This window comes from Vulpes vulpes, chromosome 5 (assembly GCF_048418805.1).
Source record: "Vulpes vulpes isolate BD-2025 chromosome 5, VulVul3, whole genome shotgun sequence".
Classification (NCBI taxonomy): Eukaryota; Metazoa; Chordata; class Mammalia; order Carnivora; family Canidae; genus Vulpes; species Vulpes vulpes.
This window is the reverse complement of record NC_132784.1, coordinates 108571250-108589351: the sequence shown is the minus strand read 5'-3', so window position 1 is coordinate 108589351 and position 18102 is coordinate 108571250. Positions and strand designations below refer to the sequence as shown.

The following is an 18102-nucleotide window of genomic DNA, read 5'->3' as shown; positions in this document are numbered from 1 at the left end:
AGCATAGCAGGCAGCTTGCCCAATACTCTGTGGGGGTTTCTCTGCGGCTGGTGTGTGCACCCCAACCCCTCCCAGGGACCCCAGCACCACGTGGGCCTTGCCCAGCTGCGAGTGTTCACCAGGATGCTCTCTTGCTACTGACTTCATGGTATTTCTCTTCTCATGAGAGTCATTTATAAATAGTGGGCACTTCCTGGGGCCTATTTAGTGTTAACACATCAGAAACGGCAGCGTCTCTGTTATCTGTGGCTCAAGTGGCTGGACCAGAAGGGAGCTATGGAATCACCTACCCAGGTGATCCCAACCCCAAGCCTCTCCTCACTGAAGAAGCAGTGAGGCCCCAGGCCCTGGCAGCTGTAACCACTAGGTTTCCTAGTGCTGATATGAATAGGGTGCTAGCCGATCCCCTCTGCAGCTGGCCCAAGCTGCGGAAACCTATAGACAGGCGAGGTACAGGGTCAGAAGACAGTCCCTATGCCGCCACTTGCTATGCAAGTGCCCTCCAGTCCTCTGACCTCCCCGAGCCTCAGTCTCCTCCTCAGGAAGATGGGCACACCAACAGGGCCAGAGGAGGGTCAGCCAATATCCAAGTGCTATAGAAATCAGAGGGTAAGGGATATTTGGGATCTTGTGCCCCACACCAGAGTCTTCAGGTCCCTACCCAATAGCCAGTCCTTCTCCCTTAGCCTGGAACATGAAGCATCTGCAGACCTGGCCCCAAAGACATTCGCCTCAGCTGCACAGTGGAAGGTAACTGACACCCTGCTGTCCCTGTCCACCCTGTGCATCCAGGTTACACCAGCCATATTTCATTTTTAACCCCCCTCCTAACCCTTTCCCTGATGCCCCTCTGGTTCCCACCCCCTCCAGCACCAGAGTTGTGCTTTATCTCCAGTGAGCTTAATGCTTACTGATAAGACCTGCTAATCCTCCCTGCTCCACTTCTCTGAGATGGAGAAGATTAGAGGCAAAAGGTTAGGCCAGCTCCCCTTCAAGGGCACTCAGGACTCTCATGAGGGAAGTGGATCCCGTTTCCCATCTGATGCTTTAGATTGGGAGTCCCGGACACTTCTGGTGAAGAGCAGCTCTAGCTCTTTCCAGATCATGAGCCCCCCATGTCAGGGATGTAATGGGAATGGGGGGTGGGCATTGATGCAAGTGGCTTGGGGGTTCATCAGATGCCCAAAGGAGGCATCTCTATGACTGATGAGGGCCACACTCAAAGCTCTAGTGAGCATGCAGGCAGCATGCAGTGATGAACACGAAGGGAAGTGCTAGCCTTGGGGGAAATGACCCTAAGGGGTGAGGTACTAAAGCACCCACGGTCCTGAGATTCAGGCCAGCAGTCACTGATGCAGGTGAACAACGCTATGACACGGTCTCTATGTTACCTCTCCTCGGGCAGGCCCTGAGTGCCACCTGGTCACAGGTGACGGGAAAGTGAGGCTTCGGTGTTTGCTTGGACACTGCTCCTGATGCAGTCACCGCATGGGGGCAGAGCAAGTGACAAGACGGAAGCCCGGTGCTGAGGAGGAGTGGAGCTGCTGGGACAACACAGAACGGAACAACACAAAAGCACAGCAGCGTTAAACTGCATATATGCTGAGCAACAGCAGGTTTGTCTAGAGTTCAAGGGCTTGGTCTGGTTAGCCCAGGGTGTAATAATGAAAAGTTGACTTTGAGGGGCACCTGGGTGATGCAGTTGGTTAAGTATCTGTCTGACTCTTGGTTTTGGGTCATGATCTCAGGGTCATGAGGTCGAAATTGAGCCCCAAACTGGGCTCCATGCTCAGCGCCAAGTCTGCTCCGGAATCTCTCTTTCCTTCCCTCCCTGTGTACTCTCTCTCTCTAATAAAAAAACTAAATCTTAAAAAAAGAAAAAAAGCTGATTTTGAAGTGAGACATGATTTGTTGCAGATGACCTCTGATTTGAGGTCTGAAAAAATGGCTCATTAATTTCTTTCGGAATGTTTATGGAGTATCTGCTAGGATAATATCTGTTGGGAGCTAAGCATTATTCATAGAGAATAAAATAGATATAATATCTGCTTTCATGGGACTTATAGTCTAGTAGAAGGGTCAGGTGTTAAATAAACGTGCCATTATGTTCTTATGAACTGTAACAAGTAAAAGAATAGTGTCTCGCTCAAGAGAACAAAAGGACCCTAATTTAAACTGTGAAATTCAGGTGGCCTCTGAGAAGCTAATGGTTTAGACCTGAATAAGAAGCAGGAATGTGCTAGAAAAGGCTGGGCAAGAAGAGCATTTCAGATTAAGGGGCACAAGGAAAAGTTCTGAATTGGGATGAAGCTGTTTGTTTGTTTTTATGAAATAGAAACCCACTAACATGGATTAAGGATAGAAATTCAGAGATTGGGAAGAGGACTTTTCCATTGCCTCTTGATCACAATGAAGACTCAGTAAAAGAATTCAACCAAGAAAGTGATGACATTTATGTTTTAAAAATATCACTTAGGGATCCCTGGGTGGCGCAGCGGTTTGGCGCCTGCCTTTGGCCCAGGGCGCGATCCTGGAGACCCGGGATCGAATCCCACGTCGGGCTCCCGGTGCATGGAGCCTGCTTCTCCCTCTGCCTGTGTCTCTGCCTCTCTCTCTCTCTGTGTGACTATCATAAATAAATAAAAATTAAAAAAAAAATAAAATAAAATAAAAATAAAAATATCACTTGGCCGCCGTGTGGGGAAGAGCCTGAGGGAGGGCAAAAATGAAGGTGGGAGGTTTGGCTGGAGATCCTCTGTTGGAGCAGGTGGCAGTTGATGGTGACCTGTCCTGGGAGGGTACGAGTGGATGCAGACTGGTGGACGGCTTACAGAGCTGTTTCGGAGATGGGACCAGCAGGGTCTGAGGATAAACTGGACTCATGGGAAAACACCTAGCATGACACACAGATGTTTCAGCCTGAGCTGCTGGGGGGCGGCGGGGGGCTGGAGGTGTTCTTTTTACCAAGATGGGGGAAGAATGGCGGCAGCGGAGATGCAGATTTGGGGAGGGAGCTGTCATGGCAATCAAGAGTTCCGGTTTGGATAGGGTAAGCTTGAGATGTCTTTGCCACAGCCAAGTGGAAACCATGCACAGATGCACACATCCCTCTACCGCAGGTGACCGCACATCACACAGAGCCTCTACTGCCACTGGGATGGATAAAATTACCCAGGGAGAGGATCAGATGAGTAATGTCCTGATGAACTGTACTCCGAGGTAAGGCAGAGAAACAGCTAGAAGAATAGCACGAGGCTAAAAGATGGGAGTGATTCAAGATGGAAGAAGCTGTCGGTTCTGTGGAAGACTGCTGAAAGAGTGAGTGTCTCTCAAAAGCATCTGCTGGATTGGTAACATGGAAATCACAACCTGAGCCAGAACAATTCTGGAATGGATAGAAACCAGCATGGACTGGACTGAACAGACAACAAAAGTGGGTAAGTAGAGTCAAATGCTCATTACCATTCGCTCTGAAGGAGGAGTAGAGACAGGCAGGAGTGAGCTCTGACCTCCTCAAGTTTCACTCAGGCCAAGGTTGTCCCAGCCCTGGGTTGACCACAATCTCCTTATAGTTCCAGAAGATGATGTACGTGGGCTGGCGTGGAGAGGAGCTTTAGCCATTGCCATTCTACCCCTGACCCCAGCTTCACCTCATTCATCTTGACACATGAACCCCATTCTTTGTTCAAACCTCACACAGGAAACCTCTCGGGTGGCATGCTGTAGCACTCTGAAGTGTCCCATCACAGAGGTGTCTCTGTTGAAACGCCCCCGCATGCCCCAGAGGTATGAATAAAGTATCAAGAGCCTCTCAACACTGTCTGGTTCAGGAGACCTGACCTCAGCCTTCCCTTCTCTTTGTCCTAGTCCTTTCCCAACAGACCCTGGCCCGCTTTCGGACCTCATCTCCCACTGCTCTCCTACTTGAAAGCTCCACGAGGCCTACCTACGTACGCTCTCTTATAACACCTTATATTTTCCTGCCTCCTTATATTTGCTGTTCTTTCCCCTCTAGAACTAGTCCCCCTCGCTGTCTTGCTGAACCTTATCCAATCCTCACATCCAGCTCCAGGCCTTCTGCCTCTAGAAAACCCCGCCTTCCTGCCCCTGTTCCTCCTCCTCGCCCCTCTCCCCCCCTTCAGTCTCTCCAGCGATCTCTCCTACACCACTTGGGAGCAATGGCTTGTTCTGCACGTGTCCTTCCTCCCTACACTGAGGAACACTGAAGCTGCATGCTGGGTCCTTTGCTTTCTTTGCTGGCGCCCGTATCAGAGAGAGGCGCTTGATAAATATTTGTTTATTGATGGGATGACTGAAAGAAACCAGAGGCCCTTCATTCCTGAAAGATGAAGACTTGCATCACGGCTGCATCAGCAGGGTTCACCAGGGCCAAAGGAGAAATAAGTAGATGACGTAAGTATTCGCCAGCCTGGGTTCTATGCAATCATATGAAGATGTTCCAGGTCACTTGAGTTCAAGTTCAAATTAAGCTCTGGCCATCATGGTCACCAACTATTTCAAATGTTCCTTCAGAAACCTACTCCTTCTTGGAAATGTTGAAACTTTAAACCACAAAAGCTCATGTTTTCTTTTAAGCTTGTCACTAGAAGTTTATTGCCATTTTAAATTGTGGGTTTCCCCTGGCAGTCCCTTTTAAAATGTTAAAAAGGCAGCTTACTAACCTATACTCTGTGATCATATCATGCTTCATGTAACAAGAGCATTGCAGCAGGATGAAAATTCAACTTGTAGTGGCCCCCCCCCCCCCAACTCACGATACTGGCTAAAGTGGATAACTAACAGACTGTGATGACTTTTATGCACTATCACATCCCATTAAAAAGTCTGCTCTGGCTAAGTTTTCGGGGCATAAACATTTTTGTGGAAACTGGTTCAATCAAATTTGGGTTCCAAGGTATCCTTAAACACAGAAATTGTTGCAACCATGAAGACAGGTAGACTCTGGACACAAATCTACAATAAAAGCTTCATGATTTCTTGGGCACTATTTTGTTTCCCTGAATCAGTATGAACACCAAGAATCTTAAAATACGGATAGTGGCAGTTTAAAAGCAAACCTCTTTTCCAAGCCCCAAAGGCAAGAATTCAGTCAGAGAGCAAGTGCCCCTCAGATCCAACACCAGTTCATGCCCATTAAAGTTGGTTCCGCTGTGGACACACTCACCCACAGATTTAAGGAAGTTCAACTACTGTGTCTGTTTGATTCTCAGCTTGGCTTTTAACTGAGGTAGAATAAATTTTCTTTTACGGAAAGAAATGATCTACGTATTTGTTTTTGACTTACTGATTCACAAGGGACACGAAGCAACATTGAGGCCTGGCTGTTTCTGCTAGGTCCCTCCCAGCATCCTCTGCAGGGTCCCCACCCTGGCCCACCCAGGCGAGGCGCACGCGGCCACCAGGGCCAGGGCAGGGAGACAAAAGGGAAGGCTTTTGCCTGGTCTGGGGCTTTCTCCGACTTCATGGGAAATAATGGGGTTTGTAAAAGACAGCTTTGAGAGACCCATGTGTGCAGATGTAATCATCCTTTGGAGGGTGTGTCTGTTTTTTAAACGGCATGATTCACCCAAAATAACATGTCCCCCATTTCTTACAATCAGCTGTCTTCCAGAAAGATAACACAGCAAACAGTCACATAGGAAGAAACTAGGCTCTCACACATCTTCACTGGGAAAGAGCTTTCTCCTGCACTGAGCTTTTTTTACGCTTGAAGAGGAAAGTTCGAACTCCTTGAGGAGGAAGTGGGGGTGGGGAGGGGGACACGGACAAAACAACCTGTCAAGATTTCTTTTAGCACCTATGACTAGTGTTAACTTACATGCTCACAGAGTGCAATAAAAAGCGTGCAAAACTGCCATTAAAAAGATACTTTGGCCTTTCGAAAGAGAAACTCCCTTGCCCCATATAATCAACGGATGAACCTTGGGAGCTCTAGAGTCTTCCGTTAATAAATGAAATGAGGCCGGATTTCCAGAAATGGGTTTCCTCTATAGGCTGTGGGCTAATTAGGGTGCTCTAGATCAACACTAACCCAGGGAGAACGCAGCCCCCCACCCCAAACCTTTTAGCCACTGTAGTCGCCGACTGCTCAGAGTCGACTTCTGCAAGGAGGGTGGCAGGGAGTTAAAAAAAAAAAAAAAGTGAGTAACTAAAAAGTCCTGGAAGGGACAGGCTGCGGGCTCCGGGTCGCCGAGATGAGATGCCGGGTCTGCCCGCAGCCGCCCAGCCCCGCGCGCACCGAGCGGCGCTGCTGAAAGAAGTTGGAGAGCTCCCAGCTCGCCGCCTGGATTCGCCGGGGGCGCGCGCCGGGGAATCCCTCCCAGCGCCGCAACTGGTAAAGTTCTGGAGCGAGAGAGGACCCCGGACAGCCAGGAGACCCGTACTTTGCCGGAGCACAAGGAAAACCCCGCGCGGCGCCAGCCCCCAGGCCGCGCGCGCACAAGGTGCCTTCGCGCTCCCCACCGCCGCGCAGCTCGGCCAGAGGGCGCCGGGCCAGGGAGGCGGCTCCGCCCGGTGCGCGGCTCCGAAAGGAAGCGCCTGCAGGCTTCCCGGCCTGGGGACCGGGACAGAACCAGCAAGTCCCGCCCGGATGCCCGGGACCGTCTCCCGCGAGCCCTCCCGGGCTTTTCCAAAGGACGCACGGCACCAGCCCGTGCGCCCCCGGCACTCCGCTGCGCTCCTCTCCCCGCAGTCACCCCGCACTCGCCCCCGGGAGCCCCATCAAGCCCAGACGGCGCCCCGAAACCTCGCAGGGCGCTCGCCAGCCGCCCCCACGCCCGTGTCTCGAGCCTCGAGCCCTCCCCGCCGCGCTCTCGCCGCCGCGCACCGTCCTCCTCGCGTTCACGGGGAGTCGGGAGCAAACCACGAGAAGATGCCTTCGCGAGGAGCCTCCCTACACCCGCCCTGTCACTGAAACAAAAGCGCAGGGAGGAGGGAAGTGGAAGAGGAGGCGGGAGGAAGGTTTAGAAAGAGGATGGGGCGAGCGCTAAGAAGGAGCCGGGGAGGAGGAGGGTCGCGGTGGGGAGGAGACGCGGGGCCAGGGCCGGGACCCCGCTCCGGCTCCGCGCCGCCGGTCGCTTACATGCCCAGGTCGCTGTAGGTGTTGAAGAACTCCATCTGGTTGCACGCCTGGATCCAGCCCACCACCCAGGTCTCGTGGCGGGGGATGGGGGGCATGACCACGCGGGCCGAGGCTTTGAAGTAGGGGGTCTTGTAGCGCAGGACGATGGGCGAGGTCTCCTCGATGCGCGTGGGGCACTGGTCGATGGTGGCGCACACATCGTACACCACGATGTTCTCGCGCCGGATCCGCGCCTTGCAGGTGATGCTTTGGATACAGCCCATCCTGCCGCCCGGCGCCGGCGCGGCGCGGCGTGGGGCAGCGCGGGGGCCCGCGCGGGCGGCCGGGGGCGCCCGTCACGCGGCTCCCGGGCCGGCTCAGCTCGCGCCTGGGAGCCGGGCGCCGCCGCCGCCGCCGCCGCCGCCGCCGCCGCCGCCGGGCATCCTCCGGGGAAGCCCCCTCCTCCGGCCGCCGCGCGGGGTCCCCGCCGCCCGCCGCCCGCCCACGCCCGCCCCCTCTCTCGGGCAGGGCGCGCCGAGCGTGCGCTCCTAGGAGGCGGCGGGCGCCCCCGCCGAGGGCAGAGCGGGCAGCGGCGCTGCGCGGAGCGGTGCCCACCCGGGGCCGGAGCCCCCCGCCCCTCGCCGGGGAGGAGGCGGCGGCGGCATGGAGCCGGGGGAGGGCGGCGGCGGCGGCGGCGGCGGCAGCGCCCGGTCGGTCTGCCTCCGCGGCGGCAGCAGCAGCAGCAGCAGCAGCCGCCGCCGCCGCCGCCGCTGCATGAACCTCTGCACCGCGGCTGCCCCCCGCGTGCAGCGCACCCAGCGGCGGGCGAGCGGGCGGCCCGAGCGGCAGGCGGAGGCGGCGGCGGAGACCCGCGCGGCCGCCGGCCCCGCCCCGCACTCCCGGGCCCGGCCGCCGCGGGCCGGTGGGGGCGCCAGGGGGCCGCGGCCGCGGGAGGAGGGCCCCGCGGGCCGGGCGGCCCGGGACGCGGTCCGCGGAGGGCGCTGGCCGAACGCCAGGAGTTTTGTCCCTCTCCGGCTGCCGTCCGGGTGGCGGGGGGGGCTGTGCAAGGGTGGGGGTGTTTAAAGGGCCGCGGGCGCCGGGGCGCGGCCCTGCACGTGGGGAGGCGCGGCGCGGGGCGGGGCTGCGCGGGGTCGGCGAGGGCGGCCGCGGCTCGGGCAGGTCGGGGAGTAGTCACGTGGCTCGTGGGGTAGAGTTAGGCTCCCCTGCTACCCTCTCGTGAGGAAGCCTCCAGCGGTGGCTCGGAATGCGCCGGCTTTGCTCTGGGAGCTTCTCCTGCAAGCAGCCTACCCCCTACGTAGGGAGGGTGCCCAGAGAACACCCCCACCCCACCGCACCCCACGTCACCAAAATGCCAGGAGTTTTGGTCGTAGCCCCCCAGCTCAGCTTTTACTCCTCGCCTACCTTCATCCAGATGCTCTCCTTCTTAGGAAATGCTCTTTCAGCAGAACCCCACACACCGGGGAGTCAGAGCCAAGGTGGGCTTACCCCCCACCCCCCCCCCAACAGGGAGCTGCGTCCTGCAGGCGGGTTGTGCAGGAACAGGGGGCTGCGTCCTGAGGGCTGATTGTGCATGACCGGCTAGCGGCATCAGAATGCTAGGGCCCCCCTGATGTTACCCAAGGTAACCTGTGACCTGCTAGGTATCAGGGGAACTGGAGAATATTCAGTGGAACTAGGCTGGACTGAGGTGGGCACTTGACGGGACGAGCACTGGGTGTTATTCTATATGTTGGCAAATTGAACACCAATAAAAAATAAATTTATAAAAAGATAAAAAAGTAACCGCTTAACCGAACTCCAATAACAAATTAAAAAAAAAAAAAAGACTAGATTACTAGAATGACAATACTGCAAAATACAACAAAAACAAAAACAAAACAAAACAACAAAACAGTAACCGCTTAATGATACAAGCCCGGGACACCGGTTTGTAGTAAGCCACCTTCCTCGTAGGAAGCCTGGGATCTCCGGGGCCCAGTCTGGTCTTTGCTTCTCCAGAGCACAGGGTGTCCGGGCTGACCAGCCTGTTGTCTGTGAATGAATGAAGGAGTAAAGAAAGAACAGCCTCACTGTCACTCCTGCAGAAACTGCCACCATAGATACTGGATGTTGTGTACAGTATGACCCAAGTCATGTGTCTGATATTGCCGTCTAATGTACCAAACAGGAAGGCTTTTTAACAAAGGCCCTTTACGGGGCATCTTTTTACATTTAAAAGTCGATAGGTTTTCTTTAAGTATTTCTTCTGTGATCGTTGAACATTTGCAGGATCCGGTGCCCAAGTGTGAAACACTCCAACTAACAGGCTGCAGGAGGCTGACTACAGCTAGTCTTCAGCTAGGACAGATGTGATGAGCAATTTAAAAATCGGTTGAGATAAAAGCATTCTTCATCCTTGTTTTAACTTCTCTGGCACCTTGATTCACTTTATAGTTAACCAAAAGGCAGTTTTTGCCCTTTGATGATATGCTTCTGTCATTTTACCACAGAGCTACAGATCTCCATCACTGGTCCTTTCATTCAGGAAACACTCACTCACGGACTTCCTGGCAGGAGCCAAGCATTGTGCTACGACGTACTAGGATTCAGAGATGAGCAGGAGTCACGGATCACTGAAGACAAACCTGTTCACAAGTTGTTAGTGTAAACTGTGACACATACTTCGATAGCGGTGTGTATCCAGGACTGGGGGAGGCCAGATAGGCAGCCACTGAGAGACGCACATGTACGTGGCTCTCTCGGAGTACTGACGTTTGAATTGGATGCTGAAGGTACTGAAAGAGGCTCTCCAGGGAGAGGAGAGTGTTCGGGCAGTGTAAGACAAGAGTCTGGCAAATGCAAAATGCGTAGAGGTATGAAAGACCGTGGCGTGTTCAGGTTGATAAACAGCTCACGGTCAAGGTGTTTCTCAGTGTTCTGTACAGACCATGGGCATCTGAATCACTGGCCAGGAACCAGTTATTGACAGAACCTGTCTTGATCTTCAGGGGAAGCCGGAGAGTGTGAGATTTGCATTTTGAGAAAAATTACCTGGTATCGTTTTGGAGGATAGAGCAAGGACAGTTTAGAGGCAGGGGGTCAGGATATTGTGATGACAGATCACAATGCGCCTCAAGCTGGGGTGGCACCATGGGGCTGGAGAGGCCTGGCTGCATTTGAGAGTCATTTAAGAGGTAAAAATCTATTTACTTGGTAACTGATTAGATGTTGGGGAAAGAGTCTGGCCAACTCTGAATTTCCTGGCTTCAGCAATAAATACATTTGATTCTAATAGTCAAAACGAGACTGAATTGGAAGCAGATTGAGGTGGTGTGTTGGTATGCTAAGTTTGAGGTGCATGGAGGATATTTTGGGGAGGGGGCCAGAGTTTGAGTTTCAGTGGTTTGAGGCCCCAGGAAATAGACTAAGAGAAAAGCACTCAATTGGGGGAATTAAGTTAATATTTGTTGGCTTGAATGACTCGTCAGGCTGTAGTGTTGTGGACAGGTAGCATCCTTCATCTTCTGGTAGCACATGCTGAGCCTCCATAAACAGGGCAGAGCAACAGCAGCCTTCTCCAAGTTATAGGAAAGCATATAGAGGAGAATATACCTTCTTTCCAAACTTAAAACAAGGCCTTGTTATAGCCAGTCAAGTGCTAATAAAATATAACTCATTTTTCATAGACCTGGACCCTTGACATTCTCAAAGGGTTCATCCATGACCTTCATGAGTCTCCAAAATCATGAATGTCACCATGACATATCATTTCCACTATAAAAAGCAGTAAAGTGTGAAAAATGTAAGGGATCCTCTTAGACTCTTAATGGTTCTATAAATATGGGACCAAGGTGATTTCTAAAGCGACTTAAATAAATTTTGCCATTAAAATAAACTCTTACTTCATTACATCTGGACCTTATTAACTCCACATTTCCCTGGCTCTGCAAAGAAAAAAGAAATGTTAGCCACAGTAGGAGAATGACTACACAGATGTCAAGGAGAAGAGAAGAGCTAAGCCGTTCGGGGACATGAATGCGAAGCGTTGGGTGTGGTCCATTCACTAGCTAAGTGGCTGCAAGTGCACTCCACCACCCTGGCAGGCCATTCAAATTGTGTCTCAACAATTACCTCATGATGGGGACCTTTCAGACCACTCAGTGGAGACTGTGTTCATCCACGAGTATTCAGTCTGCAAAGGCCAATGGACTACTCCACGGAGCATGAATGCAAGTCCTCGAAGTGCTGCGAGGTCTCTGCGCTGTTCCTCTTTCTTTCCCAAATTCCTCTCCCAAGGAAGAATTCCTCTTTCTTTCTCCCAAGTTCCTCTTTCTTTCCTGGTATAGTGAGAGTCCCTGCCCCATGAGCATCATCTACCTGCCTCTCTTAGCCCCTTTTGCGCCATTTCACAGTCGAATGCTCAGGCGGATCTCCTTCAGTGAAGCTGGTCACACCTCCAGAGATTGTGCCATCATGTCCTTGCCCAGCCTAGGGCCTGCCACCTAGGAGCTGCTCAACAAATGTTAGAATGATTAAAATTATTTTTTAATACGATAAAATATTATCTCCCATAACTTAACTCTGAGCTCTGTCACCTTCCCTCCCAGTGAGCATATATTTCTGTCCTAATTCTTCCTGCGTGGTACTTCTTTGTCTTTCCACTTTCCTCACCATCCACCTTCTCGGTGGAAAGCGATACCCTTTGTCTCTGAGCACTATACACCAGTTCATGGGTTATCCATTCTAGGCACCAAGAAAGACTTCACTGACAAGACGTTGATGACAATCATTCCTTGTGAATAAGCTCATTCGAGTTTACTCTCGGGGCACAGCACAAATGCTTCTTTGTATGTCATGCTTTTGATGGTCTTGTACATGACAGAGACCCTCAGTTCCCCCAAGTTAGAGCCCCAGAGCACACTCTCCAGGACGCTGGCCTCTGCACCTCCTCTACAGTCCACTCCCTCAGCCTCCGATGACCCCATGCTCAGAATTTCCAGAAGTGGGGCGATCTCTGACTTTATTTTTCCTACTGGTTGACTCATTACTCAATTTGTCAAGCGTGCTTTTTAGAAACTCTGGGTTACCAGGGCCTATTTTCGAGTTGACCTTGGCCAGAGTTTTTCAGAAACTGTAGAACAGACAACCACAAGTTGTCGCCTCTGGAGCTGTAAAAAATGGGGATTAATTTCCACCTAGCTTAGATGTCCTGAAGACAGGCAAGAGGGTAAATGAATCCTCCAGGTCCAAGAGTTCAGAGTTAAAGAAACAACTCTGCTTTTTGGGTGTGAGCTCCAGTTTCCACCATTTCAAGTCAGAGTAACCAATTTCTCTTCCAGAGCAGGCTAAGCTTGACACGAGGTGGACCGTAGCCATGGACTCTTTGCAGAAGGCACTCAGCCCGAGATGCGACAGCTGCTTCACGTAGCCAATATCTATCAAGCCTTTCCCAACAGTCTCACATTACCTTAGGCTACAAAGACTGTGAAGAAGGATGCCCTAGTTCCTCAGCCATCATGTTGGAGGTCACTGAAGCCTGTGTCTGCCATATTCAAAGTCTTTTTCTCGGTCCTTATCTTAGGGTTTACTTCCCTTCTCTTTTTTTTTTTGATACCACAACTCTCCTCCTAGCCTCTCAGACACCTCTTGCATCCCTGTCTCCCCAAAGGTTTCTCCTCCCTACATGAACTCACTCAGGGCATTTGGTTTGGTTTTAACTATTATTTTCCGTGGACGTCTTCCACATTGGTCCCTCCAGCCCAAACATTTCCTCAATTCAAGGAGAGCGCATTCATCCATCTAGTAGTTTCCATTCAGAAGTACTGCCATCTTCTTTATCTCAGTGAATTGGCACCTCTCTCCCTGCAAGCCAGTGTCTCCTTCTGACTACCCCACTTCTGGCTGAAGGCTCTTCCCTCTCCAGCTTTGCTACTAGCATCCAACACATCAAGGGGAAAGCAAATTTTAATCATGATTCTCCCTATTGTAGAAACTTCCAGTGTCTTCTTGTTGCAGATTCACCAGGGGTCTCATGGGTTGGTGTTGAAGGGCTCCATGATGTCACCCCAAGCAGCATTTTGAGACTTCTTAGTCTCTGCTTCCAAAATACCCTAGGCCTCAGCCTGAGCAGATGACTTGCCATTCTCTCATCAGGGCTTCATCCTTTCCAAATCCCTATCTTTCTTTAAGCTCAGTCCTTGACTGCGTGTTCAAAGCCCACCCTGCTCCACGACGATGATAATGATGGCGGCAACCATGTATGTCTCACTGAGTCCTTACATGAGTCTGAGTTGGTGCGATCCTCCTCTATGGATGGTGGTGCAAAGAGAGTAAGGGACTGCCCCCGGGTCAAACTAGTAAGTGGCTGGGCCGAGATTCAGATCTCTGCCTGCCCACACACTGTGACCCTCTGACTCATAGAAACTGTGAGCACTTCAGCCAGAAATGATCTTTTTCACCCCTGAACTCCTACGCAGAGCACACACTGGATACTGAGTAACTCACACATGAGTGAACAGAATAACAGGATTTTAGAATGGCTTTATCAAAAGAGCAAAGGAGAAGGAAGAGTCAAGGAGAAATCTAAGATTATTAGACTACTTAGAATGAAAACACCGTTTTCCAAGTGGGTAACATGAGAAGAGGAAAAGGGGATAGTCTGGTGGGTTGGGGGCTATGGCAACCTTGACATCAGGGTATCCAAGTGTTCCAGTGGGGAAGTCACCGATGGAAGCGTCTTGTTTGAGTTGTTGTTTTAGAAACTATAGCTTAGTGCGATTCCTTCCTTCTCTCATTTCTCCCTCCCTCCCTTTCTCTGCATTACCTTCCCTCCTTTACTTTCTTCCAGAAATATCTTTAAGCCTTTTCTTGGTGCCTGGTATTATGATGCTGCTTGGAGACAGTGAGGCATATGAGATCCTCCATCCTGTTCCTACTTTGTTCATAGCACTCACACTTTTAAAAATACTATTTACTTACATGCCTCTCCCATGACTACATTATCATCATCTTGAGTTTGTGTCTCCTATTTAATTCGACTTTGTCTCCTTGGTTGTAAGCACAGTGCCTGGTATGTGGTAAATGCTCAAGTGATGTTGAGTAAAAGGTAGCCTGGTGAGGAGTAAGAGAAAGGGCATTTCAGGTTGAGACCAGTGCTTCTCAAATTATACATAGGCACCCCCTGAGGATCTTGATCAAATGCAGATTTGATTCAGTAGGTCTGGGTGGGCTTGAGACTCTGCATCTGTAGTGAGTTTCTAAGTCCTTGTTACTCAAAATGGGATCTGAGGACCCTCAGCATTGGCATCCAAGTTCATGAAGCATGATGGAAAGGATGGTGTTTAGGAGGCAGTGGGACATAGTACTTCGGGATATGGGCATAGGGTTTGAGGAAGCCAGAGAGGGAAGCTGGGACCAGGGCCTGCAGCTCCCATGGCCTATATGAGGCTGAGGGAGGTACAGCGAAGCACTAACGCAGCTGGAGTCAGACTTGCCTGGGTTCTAATCTCTGTTTAGACCAGAACTAGCTGCAAAATTTCAGTGTCCCTTAGCTTCATTTTCTGTGTCTATCAAATGGGATTAGAGAGAACACAATGTCTACTTCGTGGGGCTGCTGTGAACATTAATTAAATGTAAATCTCATGCAATGCTCAGTGCATGGTAGGTGTTCAGTAAATGGCAGTGAGCATTGGCACCATTCTAGAGGATGCCAGGGTCAACCTGCGCAGATGGATTAAACATAATCCCTGCCTGTAAGAACTTCAGGAGGGGACAGATCATCAGTGTGGTTGGGCTCCTGGCTTTTTAGCCTCTCCATTTTCTGTTTTGGTTTCAAGACTGGAGGGGATAGGCCGTACATTGGTTGCACGCATGAGGATACCCACGGGCAGGTAGACCCAGGCCAGTGAACACCCTTAGCAAAAGGCGTCACCTTCTCTGGATTTGTTCTGGCTTCAGTCACATTTCTTCTAGACACCTTCCCCTTTCCTCCCTTCTTACCTCACCATTGGGTTATCTGCCAGGCACAGACTAATGTTGGATGAGGCGTGTTTCATTCCTCCACATGGGTCCGAGTGTGGGGTTTTGATGTAGGGTGCTGGGGCAGCACCTCAAGGTCAGTGTGTATGGGCAGGTACTCTTCCCCAGGGCTGGCTGCCCCGCTCTCGCACTACCGTGTGGAGGGCAGAACCACCGCTGGTTCCTCCTGGGCGCTAATGTTCTTCATCTCCACCACCTCCACCGTCCACCCACAGTGTCTAGTGCACAGGTCTCCAAAATGATCTCCACTGGAGCAGAGGAAGAAAATAATGGAATTTCTGTTTTCTGCTTTTCCTGTTAAAATTTCTATTTTTTAAAAATTTTTATTTATTTATGATAGTCGCAGAGAGACAGAGAGAGAGGCAGAGACATAGGCAGAGGGAGAAACAGGCTCCATGCACCGGGAGCCTGATGTGGGATTCGATCCCGGGTCTCCAGGATCGTGCCCTGGGCCAAAGGCAAGCGCCAAACCACTGCGCCACCCAGGGATCCCTAAAATTTCTATTTTTAAGAAGAGTTTATGTATGTATGTGTTTATTTATTTATTTATGTATTTGAGAGAGAGAGAGAGCGAGAGAGAGAGAGCACAGGAGGAGGAGCAAGGGAAAGGAACAAGCAGACTCTGCTTTGAGCACAGAGGCGGATGTGGGGCTTGATCTCATGACCTCATCTGAAATCAAAAGAAATCAAAAGTCAAAAATCAAAAGTCAGACACTCTACCGACTGAGCCACCCAGGTGCCCCAAAATTTCTATTTTTGTGTGTGGTGTATTAATAGACCTTTCAATCAGTGCCATGGTGCTCACATATACAAGTGTATAAATAAGTAAATAAGCAAACCTGCATGGCCATCATTGAACTAGACAATTGCAACTTCTAGCTGGTTTCCTGTCTCACTCAATCCCTTCTTTGACATTTTTTTTTTCCTTCTTTGACATTATACTAAGAATTCTCTTTCCAAAACACCCTTGTCCTTGTTCCCTGGCCTGTCCGAAGCCATTCGTCCATTTGTTTATTGTTTCATTCATTCATTCGTGGGCTGAGCAACAGCCATCAGTCAGGTATTGTACGCGGGAGACACAAAATACCGGGATGTGAGGCTCCTCCCTGGGGATCAAGAAGGCTTTGTAATTTGGCCCCTTCCTACCCTGTAGCATGATCTGCAGTTCTCCCCATCACATGGAGCCACATTGAGGCCCACATAGTTTCTACCCCACATCCCATAAAAGTGCCAGCTCCATGAGGACAAGGATCTTTACCTTTTTGTTCATTAATGTATCCCAAATGCTTATTGTGGTTCCCAGAATACAGTAGGCACCTAATAAATATCGAATGCATGAAGGCTCAGCATTTACCTTTTCTCTCACTTGGGTGCCATTCACGTAGCAAATGCATGAGTCCTTGGGACTCAACCTAAATGTCCAACCCCCACAGCAGTACTTGTGACCACCCAGGTCCAGCGAGGACTCACTGTTGTGCATTTGGACAGCCCCTCTACCGCTTCCTCACAGCCCTTCTCACAATAGGAGTTACTTAACCACTTCTGTGATTATTTTATTATGATCTCTCCTCCTTGCAAGATTATAAACTCCATGAATGTGGGAACCATGTTTAATTTTTTTATCGCAGTTTTCCCAGGTGTCAGACACGTATGTGGCTATTCACAAATCTTCGTGGGATGAGTTGGGAGCCTCGTTTTGGTAACCTGCCCAGTGTCTCAGTCCTTCTAGAGTTGCTGCCCTATGTCACCAGTAGTCCCTCAGCCCCAGGGGTAGGAGAGAGATCCCTGAACTCTGCCTTGGTGACTGAACCTGGTACTTGCTCACAGACTTTCATCCTGCTCTCTGCTTTGTTACAGCTTTGCCTCCTCCCAGGATGCATGTGTCACTTCAGGAGCTGCTCTCGTCCTGAGGTCAGGCCTTCCTGACACTGTGCTGTACCTGGAGGACCAGACATGTTTCTCTCAGCAATGTGGGATTTTTCTTTCTTTTTTTTTTTCTTCAAGACTTTATTCATTCATTCATGAGAGACACACAGAGAGAGGCAGAGACATAGGCAGAGGGAGAAGCAGGCTCCCTGTAGAGAACCTGATGTGGGACTCAATCCCAGGACCCCAGGATCATGCCCTGAGCCAAAGGCAGATGCTCAACTACTGAGCCATATAGGCACTCCTCCTTTGGGATTTTCATGTTAAGCTCCAAGTCCCACCCCTCCTGGATTGCCCTATCCAATGTGAGGTGCAGACATGTGTCTAGAGATACAGCAGGAGGTGGTGAGGAGCTGCCGTGAGGATCCCCAGGGAGTGATTGTGTAAGGAACTCTAGTGTGTGGTTGTGTTTACTCAGAAAATTCAACCTGGGCCTCAGTCCAGGCTAAATAAATACACACGAGGGCACACATTTCTGTGAGCATTTACCAGTGGAATGAGTACTTGTATTTATTACTGCTGGAAACTATTGATTTATGAATGGAAAGCAAGTCCAAATCACATTATAATAAAGGGAATGAGCAGTATAGGAAGAAAACAGTACAAAAAGGAAGGAGAAAGCCTGAGAATCTCTTTAAATTGGGTATTGTGTTTACTGGAATAGAAACTAATTCTATCTATCGCTCAGTAAGAACCACACACAGTGGAAGCAAAATAACATTAGTGTTTACACTTCCTGAGGCAGTTGGCAACACCCACAATCCTGTAGCAACATGAGACAAGCATCGAGCAGGCCACACATCATAATTTCATTTCACAGCACCCCCTCCATGGAGCTGGGTGAAGAGGACCATACTGTTTCCCTAAAATGTTCGAAGTACAATTGATTGTATCTTAAAATAAGCTCACAGCCTGGCACAGGGAGCTTTATTGGAAAGTTATGTCTCTGAGGCTTTGTGTGTTTCAGTTAATGGAAGATTGGAAGTGATATCAACTCACTGACCTTGGGCAGGTTACATAAAGCCTTTGAACTTCAGTTTCCTTGCTTGTATTGGTAA

At 50.6% G+C, this 18102-nt stretch overlaps 1 protein-coding gene across 2 annotated transcripts in view; it reads right to left on the bottom strand.

Moving 5' to 3' along the window:
* FAM78B (family with sequence similarity 78 member B) overlaps positions 1-7596 on the bottom strand; it is an 88830-nt gene extending 81234 nt beyond the window's left edge. Inside the window, exon 1 of one of the 2 annotated variants that reach the window (XM_072759570.1) lies at positions 7103-7596. In XM_072759570.1, coding sequence (XP_072615671.1) covers positions 7103-7365 — 263 coding nt within the window. In that variant the 5' untranslated portion in view covers positions 7366-7596. The remainder of the gene's footprint in view (positions 1-7102) is intronic. The other variant, XM_025991279.2, reaches the window with a different exon arrangement.
* Between the last annotated feature and the right edge of the window lie 10506 nt (positions 7597-18102).